General features: G+C 44.0%; 3 protein-coding genes across 4 annotated transcripts; all 3 read left to right on the top strand.

Moving 5' to 3' along the window:
* Positions 1 to 18: 18 nt before the first annotated feature.
* prps1b (phosphoribosyl pyrophosphate synthetase 1B) lies at positions 19 to 5,366 on the top strand. 2 transcript variants are annotated; one of them, XM_056600076.1, is made up of 7 exons: positions 19 to 340; positions 601 to 784; positions 1,590 to 1,688; positions 2,478 to 2,602; positions 2,811 to 2,984; positions 3,175 to 3,334; positions 3,515 to 5,366. In XM_056600076.1, the coding sequence occupies exons 1-7, from the start codon at positions 219 to 221 to the stop codon at positions 3,605 to 3,607; spliced, it is 957 nt and encodes a 318-aa protein (XP_056456051.1). In that variant the 5' UTR covers positions 19 to 218; the 3' UTR covers positions 3,608 to 5,366. The 2 variants fall into 2 exon arrangements, with proteins under 2 accessions (XP_056456051.1, XP_056456050.1); XM_056600075.1 differs by having other exon boundaries at positions 30 to 340; positions 601 to 790; positions 3,515 to 5,360.
* A 127-nt stretch (positions 5,367 to 5,493) lies between these two features.
* LOC130390239 (solute carrier family 25 member 53-like) lies at positions 5,494 to 7,985 on the top strand. The gene is made up of 2 exons (XM_056600077.1): positions 5,494 to 6,091; positions 6,327 to 7,985. The coding sequence occupies exon 2, from the start codon at positions 6,328 to 6,330 to the stop codon at positions 7,216 to 7,218; it is 891 nt and encodes a 296-aa protein (XP_056456052.1). The 5' UTR covers positions 5,494 to 6,091; position 6,327; the 3' UTR covers positions 7,219 to 7,985.
* A 3,982-nt stretch (positions 7,986 to 11,967) lies between these two features.
* Positions 11,968 to 20,629, top strand: zgc:66447 (SLAIN motif-containing protein-like). Its single transcript, XM_056600345.1, has 9 exons — positions 11,968 to 12,212; positions 12,716 to 13,371; positions 15,491 to 15,627; positions 16,375 to 16,500; positions 17,304 to 17,444; positions 17,839 to 18,168; positions 18,318 to 18,461; positions 19,133 to 19,421; positions 19,663 to 20,629. The coding sequence occupies exons 2-9, from the start codon at positions 12,725 to 12,727 to the stop codon at positions 19,715 to 19,717; spliced, it is 1,869 nt and encodes a 622-aa protein (XP_056456320.1). The 5' UTR covers positions 11,968 to 12,212; positions 12,716 to 12,724; the 3' UTR covers positions 19,718 to 20,629.
* The last annotated feature ends 117 nt before the right edge of the window (positions 20,630 to 20,746 follow it).

Below are 20,746 nucleotides of genomic sequence, written 5' to 3'. Positions count from 1 at the left end.
CAATGACGACACCACGTAAGTGAAAGCTGCGCGCTATAAGCAACATGCGCACGCGTATTGTGAGGCATAATGGTGGATAGGTAGGCAACATATTTACCTCGCAAGAGTCCATCAACTTTTCATTAATTTCAAACAGAACAAATTCTCGTAGCGACACTAGTTGTACAGAGCTTTACAGGGCTACTACCACGTTTTAGTCACACCAGGCTTTTTTCAAAATGCCCAACATTAAAATATTCAGCGGCAGCTCGCATCCGGACCTATCTCAAAAGATAGCTGACCGCCTTGGACTGGAACTTGGAAAGGTTGTGACGAAGAAATTCAGCAACCAGGAGACATGGTAAGATATCTGTTATATATTAGATGTTTTGTAATGGTGACCAGTGAACAGACGTGGTTTACATTTGGTGACTTGATCTTTGTTGAGAACGCGTTGTCACGTTGTTCCCGCTAAGACGCTTGGGGCTTGTAGTCCACACATGGTGTTGAACACATGCTGTACTCTGGCCTCCTACACATTATTTTTAAATGTTATTCTCTCGTTTCACGGCTGGGTCAGAGTTTACATTGTTGAATTTCCCATCTGCTCTCTTTCATCAGCGTGGAGATAGGGGAGAGTGTGCGTGGAGAGGATGTCTACATCGTACAGAGTGGCTGTGGGGAGATCAACGATAATTTAATGGAGCTCCTCATAATGATTAACGCCTGCAAGATCGCCTCAGCATCCAGGGTCACAGCCGTCATCCCCTGTTTTCCGTACGCCCGACAAGACAAGAAGGACAAGGTGGGGGTGAGGGATATTTGTCTAGTTACTTTTTTCACGCCATTAAGCCACTGCACACCATTAAACACGGCCTGTATCACAATCATATACTTCATGCCAATTTACCATTGAACCATGCAAGCGAACAGATCATTTGTCCCAACTGACCATGATTGGTTGTTTGTGCTGTTTTAACTGATCTGAATCCATTATAAGGCATGCTTAAAGTGAATTATGTTGTAAGTCAGGTATCCGCAAATGGTGAATATTGACCAGTACCTCATTGCAGACTATCTCAAAAAATATATATCAGCAACAAGAGAGTAAACACAGGAACATCGATAAATGGCTCCCTAGCCCTCAAGTCTGCCCTACAATGATTTCCAACATACACCTTGGGATAAGGTTAAAGGTCAATTCAATGAAATGGACTCTACTAGCCACGCTAACAGGATCTCTATAACATTTTCCATGCGTACCATCTTAGCTATCCAGGGTTATGTTAAGACGAATGTATCTTACTAAACAATCTTTGTAGTTAAAATTGGCTTTGCTCCATGTGCATGGATAACTTATAAAGTTAATATTTGCCATTTAGCGATTACTTTATTAATTATTGTCATGCCTTTATGGTGTTTTTATGTTATGAACTTATCTTCAATGATGGTAGACACCTGTTAAGATTTTAAAGATAAGGAAATGGGTTTGAATTAAATTCTGCCCGTGTGTAAGAATAGCAGCTGTATTATTTTCATATAAAATAATATGTTTATAGCATGTCATTTAGTGACTGTTTGTGTGACTAAAGTTATCCATGTCATTGCAGAGCCGTGCTCCCATCTCTGCGAAGTTGGTGGCCAACATGTTGTCCGTGTCTGGGGCGGACCACATCATCACAATGGATTTGCATGCCTCTCAGATACAGGTGAGCACTCCTCTTGGATCGGGCAGTCCTACTACGTTATAGAAGGGCATCTGTGGGGAGGCGGCACAGAGCCTGGTCGTGCAACCTGAAACTGAAAGGACTGAGTTTCACCACAGATATTCTACCAACGAGAAACTCAACTTGCGAGTTGATGAACCTTAACTGTATTTTATACAGCCAAATGTCAAATGCCCCGTTCACCTAAATATGAGCTTGTCTTCCATCAGATTTAAGATGATCCTGATTTGTGATAATAGGTGAGCCGCAATTAAGCATATTTTTTTGCCATGTCTCTAAGAGACGCTATGGCAGTTTGAAACACAACAATGGCTCCAGATTATGACGCATCATTTCACAATTAATTACTAAGCAATGATAAAGTAAAAAGACAACAGAGTAGGAACATTGAGTCAGCACTACTTGAGTCGTGACTCATGAATTTCCATGGTATCAATAAATTGCGTCATCTTGTGTTGCTCAAATCAATACGCTCTACTCTTCGTTTTAACAACTTCCCTGTTTATTTTTACTCCTTTTTCTCTTGAGTCTCAGTTATATTTTTATACCGGCTGCTTGTCTGTCAAACTATTAATCTTGTTTGTTCAGGTCAAACGGTGAAACTTCATCTCACCCTAATTCATTCTCTCATAATACTCACCCTTTATTCGACATGAATGCTTGTCGACGACAGTATTCAGCGTGGCTGCACCACGGCGCTTTGTGCCACATGACACCGTGCTCCAGTTTCCCTGACTCTTGTGGCCCTCTGCTCTTGTGTTCTGAAACCAGGGCTTCTTTGATATTCCTGTGGACAACCTGTACGCCGAGCCCGCCGTGCTGAAGTGGATCAAGGAGAACATCAGCGAGTGGAAGAACTGCACCATCGTGTCCCCTGACGCAGGCGGAGCCAAGAGGTACTCCAGGGCCGGTGTTTATTTTGTTTGCCGTTTTTAGTGGCGCATTTTGACTGTTGAGGGTCCTTGAGCCCTATCTCTGTCGGACTCGACCTTGGAAACGGCACCCGCCTTGCTTATCTGTGCCATAGCACCAAACTGTGGGTGTTGATTTTATTCAGCCGCTCACTTAACGTGTGCACGTTTTCCCTTTGTTTCCTCTGGCCAGGGTCACGTCGATAGCGGACAGGTTGAACGTGGACTTTGCCCTGATCCACAAGGAGAGGAAAAAGGCCAACGAGGTGGACCGCATGGTGCTGGTCGGAGACGTGAAGGATCGGGTCGCCATTCTCGTGGATGACATGGCCGACACCTGTGGCACGATCTGCCATGCTGCTGACAAGTAAACCCCTTGTTTATTAATGATACTAGTTCACTATGGATACAACTATGTCCCCTGGGAAGAATGTTTGATGGATTCATCTAATTGTTGCTGAATCCTCAAACAGCATTCCAGTCTATTATATAGTCGTGTTTAAATGGTCTTTGTATTTCAACAAATCGTTCTCTTTGTTTCCCCCTTTTCTTTTCAGATTGATTTCCGCTGGTGCCACAAAGGTTTACGCCATTCTTACACATGGCATCTTCTCTGGTCCGGCCATCTCGCGTATCAATAATGCCTGCTTCGAAGCCGTGGTGGTCACCAACACCATCCCTCAGGAGGAGAAGATGAAGCACTGCAACAAGATACAGGTCAGCGGCCTCCATTGCCTCCCCCCTACAGTGCATGCTCAACACACTATCAAGTCTAGACTGTTCCTACCTCTAGTCAATAAATTACAAAAAGCCATAACGCTAGCAACATTATCCATTATATTCTAACCGGTTCTTTGTGCATTGTGACGCTAACTCTGTCTCACTCTGGTTTTCTAGGTGATTGACATCTCCATGATCCTGGCTGAGGCCATCCGCAGGACCCACAACGGAGAGTCTGTGTCGTACCTGTTCAGCCACGTCCCCTTGTAACCCCACACCCTCCTGTCAGCCGTCTCGCTGTCGCACCAAATATAAGAAAAAAGGGATGATTTGCCCTGGCCAAACACAACCATTATCAAAACTCTGCTGCTAACCAACTATCAAACCACAATTTGAGCAGTTATGTCTGTTGCTAATATGGACTCCATTAACAAAAGTCCCACTTGGCCTCTTGAGCAGCCACCCTTTAGCCTGGACCCTTGGGCATACATAAAGCACTAATTCCAAGCTAGAGATTTTGGCTGGTGTTTTAATTGTGTATGGCTGAATTAAGTTTATCTACTGTGAATGTTCTCTTCTTCCTTCTAACAGTACTTTGACCTGGCACCATTGCCCTGTTAGAAATAGTCTACGGCCCTTTTAAATTTGAATATTATATATATATCCATTTATCTCTCGCGCACGCACATACCTTACCCCCCACCCCTGTTGGTTCAAGTGGTCAGCATAAGGCTTTTGGCCAATATAAAGCTGTTACAATATGGTGGCAATGTTACAAAGACTGTTTTTTTTGGGTTAGTTTGAAGGCAACTGTGCTTGTTGTTGAAGTGAATGTGTTTAAATAAATCTAGTTTACCTTACAAACTGAAGCCCCACTCACCAAGTGTGCCTCAGAAGAAAGTAGGATTTTTTTTTTTGTCTCTCCACGTAGTAATGTTGTTATCCATTAAGGGCTTTTTATGGTTCCACGTTCCCGCAACGTGGGAGGGGTTACGGACCCCTTACGTCCTTGCGTACCCTCCTTGCGTCCACCACAGGAGCCGGACGTGCGCCTCCCAAAAATCGTAACCTTCTGTCGAGGCGACACAGCAGCAAGGGCTGTGATTGGTCTGCTTACCAAAACCCGGCGCAGAACCATAAACGTTTACGACTGCGTTGCAGCGTCTGCGTGGTCATTGCGTTGCGGAAACGTGGAAACATAAAAAGTCCTTTAGGCTAAGACGCAGATAACCTGGGGAATAAAAGAACATTGTTTACTTTGGCTCTATATACAAGGTAACCTTTTGAAGGGTGATTCAAGGAAAAGTATGATCAAATCTCTCGGCCAATTAAAAAAAGGGATTATTTTTATGGGTTGATAAGGTAGACACTTTGAATCTTGCTAGATGCAGTCCCCAACAAGTTCAGTATGAAGCTAGGTTAAAAAAAAAAGAATATTCCCAGGGTCTATACAAAGTATAGACGTTGCTAGGTTTGGCTCATTGTTCTGGATAACATTTTTTGTTTATATTACCTCAACTGTACCTTCAACCAATTAAACTTGACAATGATTAATGCTAATTACATGCCCAGTCCTGAGTTTTGTTCATTTTATTTTAGGTAAAAATAAAGGTAAAATAAGATCTGATTTGACATTTATATTTTGACTTGGGGTAAACGTGTTCTTCCCTCGCTGGATTTTGAAGTCCAGTTCTTTAATTTATTTGGAACAATATTTCCAGAAAGTAGGAACGTAAAAACTAGGACTGTTGAGTTACGGTGCACTTGTTGAGTGGTGTTGCTGGGGGTTCAGTTTGCCATTCATCTTCTAGGTAGAAAATCGATAATGTGTGCTGTTGGCTTACAGCATGCTCTGCCGGCTAGAGCTTCCTTCAATTGAATATACCCAGTTATTTTTCTGTTGGGTGTTTCGTGTGTAATAACAGCCATTTTTCATGTGCGTTTTCAGAAACTATGTAAGGCTCTTACTTGGGTGATTGAGCCAAATGGCCTACTACATATCAAAATACGTTAATCATAAAGAGCATACGATACAAATGTGGGATCACAGTTGTCATGATTTTGCAAACACTTTACACCGTTAATATAAACAATGATAGCATGGCGGCATGAAGTACATAAATTCCCAGCAGTAACGCATCCGTGAGCTGCAGAAGATGATGGATAGTGCGGTTCAGACCGGAACTGACGTTGAATTGTTCTAAAATCAACTGCTCAAGATGCATCCTGTTTACGAGGATGTGCTGATATTTTGGCCAAACAAAAGCATGCTGAAATGCACACTGCATGCACACTGCGACATGCGAATGTAGTACAGCATCATGGTATTTATGGCATTCTGCATTTTCTATACTATGATGCAAATGCAAAACTGCGCGCAAGGTTGTAACCGTTATGTCTTCGATTGATGGATGGCACCACCAATGGTCGATGCGGCAACAGGACCCTTAGCCAATGGTGATGCAAGACAAACCGCCTGGAAGGGGTTAACGATTAAATTGCCGATGTTCATGCTGCCGACCTATGTCCTGCATTAGCTAATGTTAAAGGTGTACCTAAATTGTTATCTTAATTGACTCAAGCGATGGGCCTATATGTTATTTTTCCCCTGTAAGTATGCCTACAATGACAATTGTTGAATACATGATGATGCAAGGTGTTACCAAGAGACATCTTGTAACGGAGAAGGACGACTAGTTACGACATTTTATATTTTGTTCGGGTTTGTTTTACCGATTGGCCTTCACTCGCAGAGTAAGTACCCTTAAATCTAATTACTGTTCGTATAGTTTACCTGAATCATTTAATCACTATATAGCCTAATATCGCACAACTGTTCTCTTAGACCTTCATAATATCATGCCTAGCCAGTCATTTCGCTATTATCTTGAATATTAACAATATTGTGTCATTTACTTTATAGCCAACATTTATTTCATCATCTGAAATGTAAATATGATAGTATATATGTGATTGAATTCTTCTGCAGCATGGGGCGGGGTCAGGATGGTACACAAGAGGACAAGACCCCACCACAGCCAGTCTCTCGTTTACAGAGCTACTTGCATGGAGGTACCTCCAGCCTGCTCTCCACCCTGCCTACTATAGCTGTATTTCCTGTCTACAAGACCGTTTTCCGGCAACAGCTCCACACCATCTCCATCATCGAGGCGGTGGCACAGTTGAAAAAGGAAGGAGCATTGAAGCTCTACAGGGGGGTGACACCCCCTTTGCTAATGCGAACCCTAAACGGCGCGCTGCTGCATGGCCTCCAAGATACCCTACTCCGTAAGCTCTCCTCCTCCTCCTCTGCCAGAGTCGTCCCTCACTCCGCCCTCCCAGCCGTTGCAGGGCTTGCGGCGGGGCTGGTGGAGGCCCTGGTTTTCACCCCGTTTGAGCGAGTTCAAAACATGTTGCAGAACGGACAAAACGACCGCAGTCTACCCACGCTGAAGACCGTTCTGGTGCGGCTGAGCTCTGAGGAGCTGGCCTTGGGCTACTACAGAGCCCTTTTGCCCATCATGGCCAGGAACTCTCTGGGCTGCTGCTTCTACTTCGGACTGAAGGGGCCACTGCGAGCGCTGGGCGAGGTGCAGGGGCTCCATCCCACCGCGTCGTCCTTCCTGTCCGGAGCGCTGCCCTCCATGGTCATCAGTTTCTCTCTGTACCCGCTGTCTGTGCTGGTGGCTACTATGCAGGCTGGGGTGGGCGGGCAGGAGGCGGGAACAGTCAGGGCGTGTTGGAGGAAGCTGTGGACGTCCCGCCAGCGGAGCTTGGCACTGCTGTACCGAGGAGGTTCGCTGGTCATCCTGCGCTCATGCATCACCTGGGGGATCACCACCGCCATCTACGACCAACAGCAGAAGCGTGCATCGCGATGATGAGAAGAAAGAAACATAATTCTCAGGGAACCTCTCTCTTAAGAATCTCACTGCTATTATCTTCACCACTGTAGCCAATGAGCTATTTTCGGAATATACCAATAACACTGTGAGACAGAAGTTGTTAATATATACCTATATAGATAGATATAATATATCATCGGGAGCTCAAAGCCTTGTCATTATCATTCATTCCAGTTAATTTGAATGAACCAGTTTTTTGTTACAAAAATTAAAGGTACCTTGGTGGTTGTGGGTCAGCTTTACTGTTCTATAATTCTAAAGACTTTTTTAGGATAATAACGTTCAAGGTGTCTAATTAGGTTAATGTGAGGTGATTTGATTTAATGCTATTGGGGCACCATTGTATGTTTACACATTATAGAAATATTGATATGTAAGAAAGAAACAAATAAATAACCAAATGTTACACATGTAGGATAAATGCCAAACGATAGGTTATCCTGTATTTAAACCAAATAAATATTCTATCCTGTATTTGAGTAACTCTTAATTAGTGCATTGCAATGACCATATATGAATAGAAAGTTACGTAATAAAAATGGGATATTAATCAAGTTCGTGGGTTTCCTATTTGGATTAGGATAATTAAATTGGCATTATAATTATTAAGACAGACTAGTGCCAATGCACGGTGGCTAATCGCAATTTATTCACGGCATGGATGTCATATCATTTTAGGCCGCTAGATCTTCCCCAAGCTCCATCGATTGTCGGTGCCTTTGATGTACATCAGTCCCTCTTCGCAGTACTCGCAGAGAGACCCAACAGATTGATTATGTATTCATAACATCATTAACATATGTAGCTTGTATCCATACAATTCAGAAAAAGTGAGGACAGTTAGAGATATGAAGGCCTAATGAGTGTTAAATATCCCGTTAGAAGACCCATTACGTTTACAGTCTTTTTTTATCCAATAACAATCGACCTATAAATGAACCGCCCAATTGGATCTCGCAGACTGTTTTCTATGTGGGCGTGTAGAAGGGCGTGCTGTCACTATTTAAACGCATGGCTTGGGAAGGATTATTCAGGCGCACTACTTTCGACATCTTTAAAGAAATCACCTCTACATCAGGTAAAAGCCCAAATAACTGTATCCTGACATTTATAACCTTATTCATATAGTTGTGGAATGAAGTACGCACTAGGACCGGCACCAGTTAGCTAGGAGGTTTTGTGCCCAGAGTTTGAGTTGTTTAAAGCGAATAGCCTATTTGTTTGCAAAACGTAACACCCTTAATTAAAGTCATGTGACCCTTGTCTACACAGCATTGCATGTTGTTTGACGTCTGCTGGATTAATTGTATTTTTAGTCGAGTCAGTGGGAGAAGAACCTTATGTTCACAATTGTGCTGCATTTCAATGCAGCCTAGCTAATATGTCATGGCTACTTGATTTCGAAATCTAGCTGACGATAGTCTAATCATGACTTGATGATTTGTTATCCGTCCTTCTGTAAGCGTATGCATTCATCTTTTCACGACGTCTTACTTTGGTTCGATGAATAGAAAACGTTGACGCACCAAGGTGGCGTTGGTAGTTATGGCTGAGGACGATAGTAATTGGTGAAAAAGGTGCATGTTAACGGCAGTCCCTTAAAAACATCACTCAAGACCTCGCCCACTAGACAAACAACTTCATTATCGGGCCTCTCGGTAAATGCATTTCACTGCCTTAACATTTTATGACCTGTAGGCCTATATTTTCTGTGTATTGCATATTCTCGCAGAAGTAGGTAAACGGCCCAATACACCTCATCCTGACCTCACTCAATAATTCTAATAGTAATATACTCTGGATGCCTGTTTATTGTGTTATCCATGTTTGTTCAACCCAACAGCATGGATCATAAAGCACTGCAAGCAATTATCTTGAGTGTCTCTATTGTATAACCCCTGGTCAGATGGATTTTTTTTTTTTTGACTAAGGTGTGTCTGGCCTGTATGGGCAGGCACAGCACATAGCAACATAGGGCGTCACTGTTACATCCCTATCATGTAGTAGCTTGTCTTCTGTTGCCCGTCTTTTTTTTTTCAACATTTAGTCGGTCTGCGCTTTATTCCAAAGGCTATTGTAAGTAAGGGTGAAGACCAACTATAAACACAGTTGGAGTCCTACAAGTAAAAAAGTTTTATTCAAACTACCTTTTTAAATTGGCTTTGTATTCTTTCTGTTCTTCTTCCAACAGCAATCCAGCCAAGTCTGAACAGCTATCAACCATGGAAGAAACACTCAATAAAGTGCCATGCTTTGACAAGAGCACACTGAAAAAGTCAGAAACCCAAGAAAAAAACAAACTTCCTACCAAGGAAGGTATGTTCCAAGTATACAAGGAAACTTGACGCAGCAACACATTCTACAACATCTTCTACACATCTTTCCCATGCTCACCGTACTGTTAAGAAAGGGTTAACTCCTCTCCTTCCGTGCCGAAGGCCGCTATTATGGCCAAGGGTGGTTGAATTACTGACTGCGTCGTTACTGCTGATACATGCCCAAGTATACCCTGCAGGCAAAAGTTGCATAATTGATCCTTGTTTACACCCCGCTAGAAGGAATAAGAGAAAATAAAAGGCACACACCTTCTACACATCAACTGCCTTGAGTTGGAAGGCTTGATTTCAATTGGAATAAACCAGTTGAAGTCGCTCTAATTAAATTATCATTGTGCTTATAATTTTCTTGGGTAACGTAGTAAAAACATTCATTAATTTTAGTCCATTGAGTGAACTTAAGCTGCTTTTGAGGGAGCCCAATGCATGATGTCGGTCACCCCAGCTGCCTGAGCAGTGTCATATTGAAATCAACAATAACGGCAAGAAACACTGGAGCTGTTACTGACAATGCATGCAATTTTAATCTTCTCAATGATCAGCCACTTTGTTGATCTTGGCCTAAATGCATCAAAGCAGAAATTAGCTCAGAAACTTAAAAACGAGGCTGAACTGTAAATGTATGTAAAACTGATCACTTCCATTTTCTATTTCTCACAGAAATTGAGGAAGAAAAGAAGCAAGCTGCAGCAGCTGAAAAATCATGAAGGCCCCCCCCTATTCAACGACTGCAGTCCGCCAGCCCTTCCTGAGAGACTTGGTTGCCTCAGTGAAACTATAGCCTTGCTGCAACAAATTGGATATCTGCCATGTATTGTAGAAAGGCCCACTGTGTCAGTGGGTATAAATTTGGCCATCAATATTTGTATTAGCTTACTTGCATAAGCAATTTGATTATCAACATTATGACCTGTAAATTGATGCCATGCGGAAGTGTAAACGATGGTGCAGACAAATTATTTCTTTCTGAATAAATCTCAATGTGTCAAACTCTGGTGTTGCTTTTTCTACCATGTTATGAACCTTTTCATTTTTCGAAGTTGTGCATTGTATTGATTACCAGAAGTCAGACCGTGACATGTTCTAGCTTTTATCTTTCACATATTTGAAGGCATGTGAAACGGCAGATGCCAAAGGCATGGACCATTGCTGCACCTTCCCCTTTTTTCCCAGGCAATACAATGCTAACTTGTTTGGGTGAGTGAAGTGTGTCTCAACCTGACTTTTGGCAGTCATGCTTTAAAAGGTGGCTCCATAAACAAACGGCCAGGGTGCGACCTTGGTTTTAACCAAGTCTGCCTGTGCAAACAGCAGAATTATCAGCTGGATGGTAAACACGGGCCTGGATTTACTTCAGTTTGTACTAGGCCACTTCCTACTGTAGGCTATAATACACGGTCATTGAAATGTCTTGTCAGTCAAATAAATCTTATCAGCGTGTTCATACTTGATCGTGGAGCACAATTTTCCCTGAATTTCCCATGTCGTACCCGTTTCAACATGTTCACATTGCAGCATGCAAGCCCTTCGTACAGACATGCTTTTAGGTGTGGCTTTGAGAGCAAATACATGGGTACAAATTAGGAAACCAGTAACCATAGTCTGAGGCCAAGAGGAAATCTGTCTATAGACCAAATTAAACAAGCCCTAACGAAATTGGCCTCCCAGTCCTCACTAAAGTAAAAAAATCCCTAATGCTATTTCTCACTGAGGTGAAAACCCCCAACGGCAATGCATTTTCACTGACAATACCTATAATAGTTTTTTTTTTGTCTTGATTCTCTGGATCTGCATCTTTTACATTATATCTTGCATTTATTCTGTAAGCTAAGTAACCGAGTGGTGTACTACAGTTCTGTCTCCCAAAACTAGTTATACAGGAACTGTTGCTTTCAACACTACTTCCCTATTATCTCGTGCAACAGAGAGGAGGAAGGCACAGCCATAGACAAACATGAAACGGCAGTTTGGCAAGCACAATATGATTAAGTTCATGCAGACAGAGGCCATAAGCAGAACATTGGGCAGACAGACGGCCCTTTAGCATACAATAGCCCCTTTAGAACAAACAATACTTGTATAATAAAAGATAACCCTGTATTAATCCCAGGGAGAGGCAAATCTGGGTGGGAGGGACCACAGTGTACAAAATGACTAACGGCAGTACATAACAGCAGAAGCAAACGTCCTTGTTCGGCGGTATCCTTGTTTCCGCGAATTTGTGTTCAAACTACGCCACCTTGAGTTGCGCATTAAATACCACACCTGGACAAAGACCTGGTAATAGCAATTCGAAAGGCATCCTTCAGAGGGCGCCAAACAACAGTTACAACCCGTAAGTGGGAGGAGCTTAGCACTGCTCTAGGTTTGATGATTGGGCTAACTAATGTCCATCAACAAGCGGGTGAGCAAAACGCTCATGATGGTGAATTCAAGCGATGTGCTTCCTACAGCATCGCAAACAATGGATTAATTGCAGTCATTTCGATGCCTGATCAATCAAAAATCGATTTGCTATTCTGTTAACTATATACGATGGTGCAAATAGACCGTTAGATCCATGCCACATCTCGGGAATATAATAGTTTAACGAGCGGGCAGGCTTCACCTCACGACAACACGGCTTACTTACCGGTAGGTTTGTTTTGCTACCGCTTGCTTGCTACCTGAACGAACTTAAATACGGATATATCTTATATTCTATCCGATCCGTGCAGCTAAACTACTGCATATTCATTACATTTGGCGAATGACTAGGATATTGTTGGTGCATAATGCATCGATACTGTCGAAATTGTAAATATTGATTATTGATTGCTTGGAACTTATTAGTTAACGTTAGCTCATCGTGAACGGCGTGGACACAGGGTCGAGATGTGGTCAAATGGTGCTGCTATATGCGCCTTGTTCGACCTTTAGGTTTTATTACTCTCATTTCACTATATTTGCAATGCTAATTATTGGTTTTGTTATAATTTGCAGATGTGCGTGTGTGTGTGTGTGTGTGTGTGTGTGTGTGTGTGTGTGTGTGTGTGTGTGTGTGTGTGTGTGTGTGTGTGTGTGTCTGTGTGTGTGTGTGTGGGGGGAGGAGAGAGAGAGTGTAAATAAGCATTTAATACTCTTCCTTCCTACCCTAGGCTGAAAGCATGGTGGTTCCAGGCAACCCCACTGCGATCCAAAAGCCTGACTGTGGATGCTCCAGTGGCCTTATGGAAAGTTCAGATCCTGGGTTCGAGGAAGAGCAGGACGTAGCAGGGGTGGAGTTGGAGGAGGTGCGCAAGCTACAGGAGCTTGTGCGTAGATTGGAGGTTCAAAACCAGACCCTTCGCAACAGGGGAAGCAAACCCATTCATAACGGCAGCTACAACAATCACTCGGCCAGCAGCAACATCAATGAGAGGCTCTCTTGTGAAGGCGTTAGCCACCCTGACCTCAGGTTGGACCACAGTGGCGAGCTGAGCAGCAGAGAGTTTGAGCTCTCTCCCCCACAGGACACCAGCAGCAGCTACAGCAGTGAGGACATGTCCCCTCTCCCTGGGGCAAGCAGACTGGGGGAAGAAGAAGGGGCAGAAGGTTTTGGGGGTCCATGTATGGGATTCCTGACCTTGCCCTGCAGCAATGGACCAGAGCCAGCCCAGGGGCAACCCCAGACTCCAGAAAGCCCATCTCAGGAGAGTTATGAATCAGAGACTCTCGCCGAGAGTGACTCTGGGGTTGACCAAACCGCCTTGGATGAGTTGGATGTCCTGGATCTAGAAGATGAGTGTGCAGAGGTGGACGATGGAGACAGTTGGTACGTATGGATACATCTAGGCAGGGTCCCTGCTTTTCTTGTGGTCTGCATTGCCCTAACCAATTTGGGTCACATTTTACTTTTGTTATTGTCAATCTCCCCACACGTCGCGATGTAGGCCTGTTTTCAGGTTTGCATGATTTTGATCTAATATACATAAATGTATGATTATTACTGAGTGTACAATTCAGTTAAACTAGGCTTATTACAACCATCTAGTTTTGAAGCAGTTCTTACCAGAATTTAATTAGTAGGTTTCGATTTAATTGGTAGGATTAGATTTCCTAAAAAGGTCAGTTGCACTACTAATGCTGAATAATCCCCCTTCATTTTGGTTTACACAGAACTAATTTACCCCACACATAGCCTACGCTATGTGTGTGCATGCTTCCCAATTTACATGCCCTCGAACAAGTAGCTTGTAGTCTTCTTTGTGGCTTCTTAAGAAGCTCAGTTGTTGGGTTTAATAGTCCAACCAGTTATGGCATTCTCTGTTTCACATAATTAGCCATACCATATGTGCTTTTCCCGGGTTATCACAGCCACAACAGTAATCCCCGCAGGCTGATAATCTGATCCAGGCAGGCGCCAGGACTGGAAGCTGGATTTCGGCTTTCGGACTAATTGTACAGCATGTGATGGGGGGGGGGGGGGGAGCTCAGAGAACAAGGCTGGAGAAGTAACTGAGGAGGAAAATAACCAACTTAGAGAAACTGAAGGATGTTATTTATCACTCGTAGTACCATATTTGTCTGAGACAATTGAAAGAGGTTTCCAAATAGCTAACCAAGTTATGGAAATCTAGTGCAATGTGCCCTATGTACACCCCATACAAATAATAATAATAATAATAATAAATTGTATTTATAATGCACTTTATATTCAAGAATCTCAAAGTGCTTCAGAGAAAAAAATACCAAAAAAAATATTAAAAAGGGGGAACCTCAAAGAAAGTTTAGCTAAATGCTCTTTTAAAGAGATGGGTTTTGAGGTTCCGTTTAAAAAGAGCTGTAGTCTGTGGAGCCCTCAGGTGGTCAGGGAGGGCGTTCCATAGTCTAGGGGCAGCAGCAGAAAAGGCCCGATCACCCATGGTGCACAGCTTTGTATGTCGGGTTTGGAGGGTGTGAGTGGATCCTGAACGGAGTGTACGTGAGTTTGTCGGGCACATTGGGGCAAATGTGCATAAGCACACGACACAAGACATCTGAGGATGTTTCTCCACGTCACACGTAAACTCCAAACTTTAGACTGGGACTCCCCTTTGCCCCATTGGGACACGTAACCCGGATATCTGCACTGTCTGCATTGTTGCTTATGCCAGTGGGAGTTGGATGCCTTTTGTGTTTGCCTAATGGGAAGATGAGCATCGGTTGATTTGTCAAGACTCCAGAGCCAATGAGCGCTGGCCTTTTGTGTCCCTTGGCTAAAAGAATATGCTCACGTGACCTCAAGCTTAAATGTGGCAGTCAGCACAGTGACTGTTTGGTTTCAACGGCCTCTGTACCGCTTGCCTCGCATGACACGAGGCAAGTCTTAGAATGCAAAGCGGGCCGTGCGAACCACCAACCCCGATAGCCCCTCATGGAAGATGGTAGAGCATGGTATTCCACTGTATTTACTCTTTTTTAACCATGGTAACTGTTTTACTCTTTGACGATGTCCCCCTTTTGGTTGTAGATGAGTTTCCTTGATGTGTCTAATTTGCAACTTCACACCATCTTTTATTGTAACACACTCAAATACCCCCAGGGATGATTTTCTTTTCCAGAAACACTGCAGCATTGTAGCTGCTTAATCATGTCAGGGGCACTGTGAGCAGTAAGCCTTTGAGAGGTTCACTGACATTCTCAAGCACAAATTGTTAAAGTGTGACACGGACTGATGGATCGACTTACGTGTTCTCAGCCAAACATGCAGCACAATCCAACCCTCTGACGCAGGAAGTGTTGATAAACACATGGAGGGAAGTGAGGCGTAAGCCGCTTCCCACCCTGTGCCCACATCCCTCCTCATCTCTTTATTCTTCTTCAGTGGCTTCCGCCCTTGTTATTAGTCCAAATACTTTCTCATCATGTTGTGCTCTCGCCCTCCTCTGCTTGTGGTACATGTCTGTCTTCAGGTTGTACGTGTCGCCTAAGAAGCACGTGGCCGAGCCGTGCCCGGAGTCCCCCTTGAAGTGGTGTCGTAGGGTGCTAGACCACCCGAGTCCCGAGACCGAGGTGGCATGCAGGAGCCTGATCAACCGCTTGGACCAGAGTACGCAACCCTAATGTCATATCAGTCTTTCTCCACTTTCGCCAAATCTACATTTTCGTGCCCCACAGCATACAAGTTACGGATTTGCATTTAATGCTTAGTTTTTTCAAGGTGTTTATAACATCCTCAGAATGGTTTAGCCCAACTCTTTGTTGGTTTGAATACACAATGGGAATTGTCTTCTTTAAAGTCTTTCAGTGCCTCTACTTTTAGTCAGCCTTATTTACTGCTCACCTCATCAGAGAGAGTCTGTGTCAATAGATGGGTTCAGTCCATACACTAATGTCCCAGGTACCTTACTGTGTCTGTTTGTGATTGATCAGTCACACCCTATTCATTATTTAACCTGGCCGTCTGCTCATTCTGCGTGCACGGTGCGAAACTGGAACAACAAAGCCATTCACATTGCAGCTAAATGACTCTGAAGTCATGGGTTAGCTTGAGTTACTCCTCTTCTCCAACCACTCCCTGGCTCGGCTTCATTTAAAATGCTACCATTATGCAGGTGTACGCCTGTGAAACCTGTTTACTTAGCCATCCAATGGTGTGGTGAGGTTGAAAACAGGAAGTTTTGTATCGGGCTTGGGCTGCAATGTTGATACTTTAAATTGCTGGAACTTGTTTTAGTAATCGTACTGTGATTAAATTATTGTTATTTTTTCGTCCGTCTGAGTTCAACGGCAATGGGAGCTGATCGACTGCATCAGGGGCTAAACCAATGTCCTTTCTCTTCTTGTCACTCTGCAGCCTCTCGATGGAAGAATATGTACAGCAGCCCCAGCTCAACAGAGGCGGGCTCAGCAGGCTCCGGCCTGATCTCCCCCGGGTACCACAAATCGACTAACAAATCCCTACTAACCTGTGGCAGCTCAGGTATGGCATGACATTAACACACCTTGCTCTTTGTCGCCTGCGCAGCACTGCACTGTTATTGTCCTTGGGTGTGGTTGTTTTTATTACGGGTAAATGCGTGCAATAAAATGCCTTCTAGACGGATCACAAAGACAATGATGGACAGGTTGGAGGTCATATTTATTGTGTTGTCCATTCCTCTGTGTTTTGTGTTGCTAATATTGAAGCGTGGAACCGATTTACTGAGCTGGGGCTTTGACATGGGGTACGCTTAAAACACACAATGATTTCATCTTTTTTTTAATATTGCATAACTTCCTCACAATGCATTCCTTTTTATGTGTCAAGTCAAAAACAGACTTGTGCTTGCGTTGTGAAAGCACTGAGTATGTATTTGCATGAACTTTAAAACGCTTTGCTGGTGGGTGGTGACCCTTGTCTAATGTTGGACTGGTTACATAACCAAAACCTCCCTGGATGTGGACGTTGTCCATAGCGATCTGTCCCAGTGTGAAGGAAGCGGCTGTGGGTCAGACAGACAGATATACAGACAGACAAGCCTGTCTGGAAGTGTTTTGCATACACTTTGGTACAGCATCAACTTTTTGCCGTAGCAGCAGTCAAGCCCTTTGGTATTAATTCCGTTTGACATGTCTAGGGGGCGTGATGTCTGGGGGTTACGTCAGGTATTTGGGCTGGGTTTTATTTATTTATTTAATGTCGGAACAACTCCCAAAATAAACACTGTGTACGTTGTCCCTTTTTTGAGTTGTGTACGTTTGCAGTCTGTGCCTGCATACAGCGTTGTGCTGCTCTGTCTGCAGGCCTTGTGCGCGTGAACTCCGCTCTGAGCTCTCAGTCGTCCATCGACAGTGAGCTCAGCACGTCAGACGACTCCATCTCCATGGGCTACAAGCTGCAGGATCTGACCGACGTGCAGATCATGGCTCGGCTGCAGGAGGAGAGTGAGTGGAGGAGTTATGTAAATAGTGCCCTGTACACGTGGCGTCACTGTTTTGAGTGTGTGTTGAGGGCAGTGCAAGTTCACCACTGGTAAAGAAACCGTGGGCTAAAACCAAGCACATTTCATGCACTCATTTTCTTAAATGTTTTGTCAATATGCTTCTACCATAATCCTACAATAATTGCATTCTATTCAGCTCGGTTTTCTTTTGGCCTCCGGGTACTTTTGTACAAACGTGTGTGTGTGTGTGTGTGTGTGTGTGTGTGTGTGTGTGTGTGTGTGTGTGTGTGTGTGTGTGTGTGTGTGTGTGTGTGTGTGTGTGTGTGTGTGTGTGTGTGTGTGTGTGTGTGTGTGTGTGTGTGTGTGTGTGTGTGTGTGTGTGTGTGTGTTGGCAGGTCTGCGGCAGGACTACGCCACCAGCTCCACCTCCGTGTCCCGCCGGAGCTCCTCGGCGTCGCTGCAGTCCCTGCGGCGCGGCGGCCCCTACAGCGACCAGGAGTTTGACAGCTACAGCCTGGAGGACGAGGAGGAAGCGTACTGCCCCGTCCCCCAGCCCCGCCAGCGGTTCACCCCGTCTCCCTTGGGCTCCCCGCGGTGCCTGTCCCCCTCCACCTCCAACCACGGCCAGGAGCCCGGCAGCCGTCTCGGGGCGCCGCGCGCTCGGGCGCCCAGGCGCTCGCTTCAGGGCCCTAGCCCGGAGCTTCTCAAATTCGCGAAGAGCGAGGGTAAGCCTTGGTCTGTTGTTCCCCAAACTGCTTTTGGAGGGGTGCAAACTGACCGACCGATCACTGTCAAAAGTACTTTCAAGAAAAGGTGTCCTAATGTTGTGGGGCTATTTACCTAAATGGGTGTGTCTGTGTGTGTGTGTTTGCAGAGGAGTTAAGACACAGCATGCCCAATCTGGCACCCCGCACAAGCCTACGTTCCCTGGAGGCGGTCAGAAACAGCCGCAGCATGGAGGCTAACCTTCAGAGCTCTGGCAACCGCATGTCCCGCCTAAACCACTCCCCCTCCACAGGTAACCCTACCCTCCTCACCTGGCATTCTACCTCACTTCTCCTGTGCCTATTGCTCGACCCCCCGCCCCCCTACCTATGTAACATCCCCACCACTTGCCTATCCGCTACAGACTGCTACTCAGTTACATGTGTCACTCTCTCCTTGTACTAAAACCCTTTGTGTGTTTTTAGATACAATTTCTCAAAAAAACACCTCATTGTCTTCCTTCCGATTCATAACCCGAGGACATCTTCAGGTTAACTTTTGCTAACGCAAATATTTGCTCATATTGGTTGCCTCACGCCCGAAACCCAATGCTGCCTTCATGCAGGGTGCTGGTTTACTGCCTCTAAGGTACACGGGGTTTCATTACAATGAGGGGTTTGAAAAGGGGAAGAACGGCCTTTACAATGAGCTGTTCTGCATTTATTTTATTTTTTCTGCCAGTATTGTTATAGATTTAGTCATTTTCAGTCTATATTGTGAATAACATTTTATAGGGAAGATGACAGGGGAATATCTTTACGGCTATCATTCGGTAAGTAGAAATGAACGTGTTATGTAATATCGAATTGACGGCTAGGTAAATAGCGAGGATCCCCTTGTAATGCCTTGACCGTAGCACAGAAGGTATTCCAGTGTACCCATGTGGCAGATGTCTTACCGTAGCCACGCCATATATCCCTGAAGGTATTGCATGCAGTCGACTGCGTGCCAATGGCCAGTCCCCTCTCTCAATGCGCACTCCGGTCAAAGCCATGAACCCTGTGGGCTCCATGACGACCTCACGCCAGCCTACCAGAGGACTGCCAGTGATCCAAGCTGCACCAGCCGGGATGGGCAGGGTCCAGTCACCGGGCCCGGCCAACGGTGGAGGCTATGTACCCGGGAGACTGTCTGCTGGAACAGGACGGCCGGCGGCCAGCAGGGGGCAGACTGCACCATCCACCAGAAGCAAGCTCGCACAACCTGGCAGGAGGTGATTGCTTTAAGATTGTCTGGTGATTTTGAGATATATTAAGAAATCTGTGATTCGGATAGCTTGAGTTTGTGTTTCTGAAACATACATTTTGAATATCTAAATATTAATCTGTATAAAAATGTGATGCATTTTGTGAGGAATAAACCTCTAGTGTTCCTTTTAGGCTATGAATACTTAAAACCTTTTGATTAACTGGGTATGACTAAAATAACACATGTATATATTTTCCTTTTTTCAGGTCTTTGGTTACGACTAGAATGATGGATGACTCTTGGAAGGATGGCTGCTACTGATTTCTGCGCTGTTACAAAAAAAATGAAGATAAGAATTGATGCAAAACCTCTTCGCCTCTCTTGTTCTGGTGCATTCAGACGTACTGTTATCCCTGAAAATCCACAAAGCTGAACCTGTAGATATGAAGCATCTCTAGTCCTAGCATGAACACCTAGCTCACGTCAAAACTAAACGAAGGTACAAACACATATGAAAACGTCCACATGTTCTAGGGACCAATCCAGAGCTTCCAGAAGAAACTGTGTTGTCGATTTGAATTATTTTTCTATGTGAATTGGAAGAGACTGTTGTAAAAAATGGTAATGTACATTATCCTGTTAATTTAAATGAAGGTATGATTCATATGTCCTGGTTTTGATCACTTGAATTTCACTCAAAGAAGGCAATATGGTTTGTGGCATGCATGGTTATACTCCACCCTCACAAAAAGTAGTGTGCAACCTTTGGAATATGATGTAGTAGTTGATATATCCTATAATTCATGCCTTCTGTTGTGATTATCAGTACGTTTTTGCGCAGTTGTATTTTAAATATTCGTTGTAATGGTGATTTTCTCTTTGACATTGTATTGCAACTGTTCTTAGACCACACTGCCCTTATAATCATAAGAAACATATTGTTTTAAAAAAAAGAAAGAAACATGTTTGTGCCATGGTGCGTTTCAGCTACAGCATTCTATTCCTTGTACTCTGAAGTACAATTTGGTACAGCATTTTTACTCAATTACATTTTACTCAATATCTGAAGATGGATCGAGAGTATGGCACTGTAATAAAGACACTGTTAATGCACGAAATCCAAGTGATGTGAAGGGTTTTTCACCCTCAGGAGGAGTGCCTGTTATTATTTGAAGCTGTTAGAAAATATTAATAAAGTCATGCCAGAACTCATTATTGTATGTTTTGTTTCCTTCCTTCTATGTATTTTATCATTAGATACTTGCATAGAAAAATAATTGAAGAAAAATCAATTTCAGGAAAGACTACATTCTGGGGATTTATAGGCTATATCGACCCATAATAAAAACC

The sequence above is a fragment of the Gadus chalcogrammus genome, chromosome 10 (assembly GCF_026213295.1).
Source record: "Gadus chalcogrammus isolate NIFS_2021 chromosome 10, NIFS_Gcha_1.0, whole genome shotgun sequence".
Lineage (NCBI taxonomy): Eukaryota > Metazoa > Chordata > Actinopteri > Gadiformes > Gadidae > Gadus > Gadus chalcogrammus.
The sequence above is the reverse complement of the archived record's forward strand: the minus strand, read 5'-3'. Positions and strand labels throughout refer to the sequence as shown.

Bases quoted from the DNA above. Each gene is read 5' to 3' on its own strand.
- prps1b (XM_056600075.1), top strand. From the start codon at position 219: ATGCCCAACATTAAAATATTCAGCGGCAGCTCGCATCCGGACCTATCT. The intron at 2,603-2,810 runs GTACTCCAGGGC...TCCTCTGGCCAG, and splicing joins GACGCAGGCGGAGCCAAGAG to GGTCACGTCGATAGCGGACA. The intron at 3,335-3,514 runs GTCAGCGGCCTC...CTGGTTTTCTAG, and splicing joins AGCACTGCAACAAGATACAG to GTGATTGACATCTCCATGAT.
- LOC130390239 (XM_056600077.1), top strand. From the start codon at position 6,328: ATGGGGCGGGGTCAGGATGGTACACAAGAGGACAAGACCCCACCACAG.
- zgc:66447 (XM_056600345.1), top strand. From the start codon at position 12,725: ATGGTGGTTCCAGGCAACCCCACTGCGATCCAAAAGCCTGACTGTGGA. The intron at 13,372-15,490 runs GTACGTATGGAT...GTCTGTCTTCAG, and splicing joins GTGGACGATGGAGACAGTTG to GTTGTACGTGTCGCCTAAGA. The intron at 18,169-18,317 runs GTAAGCCTTGGT...GTGTGTTTGCAG, and splicing joins CAAATTCGCGAAGAGCGAGG to AGGAGTTAAGACACAGCATG.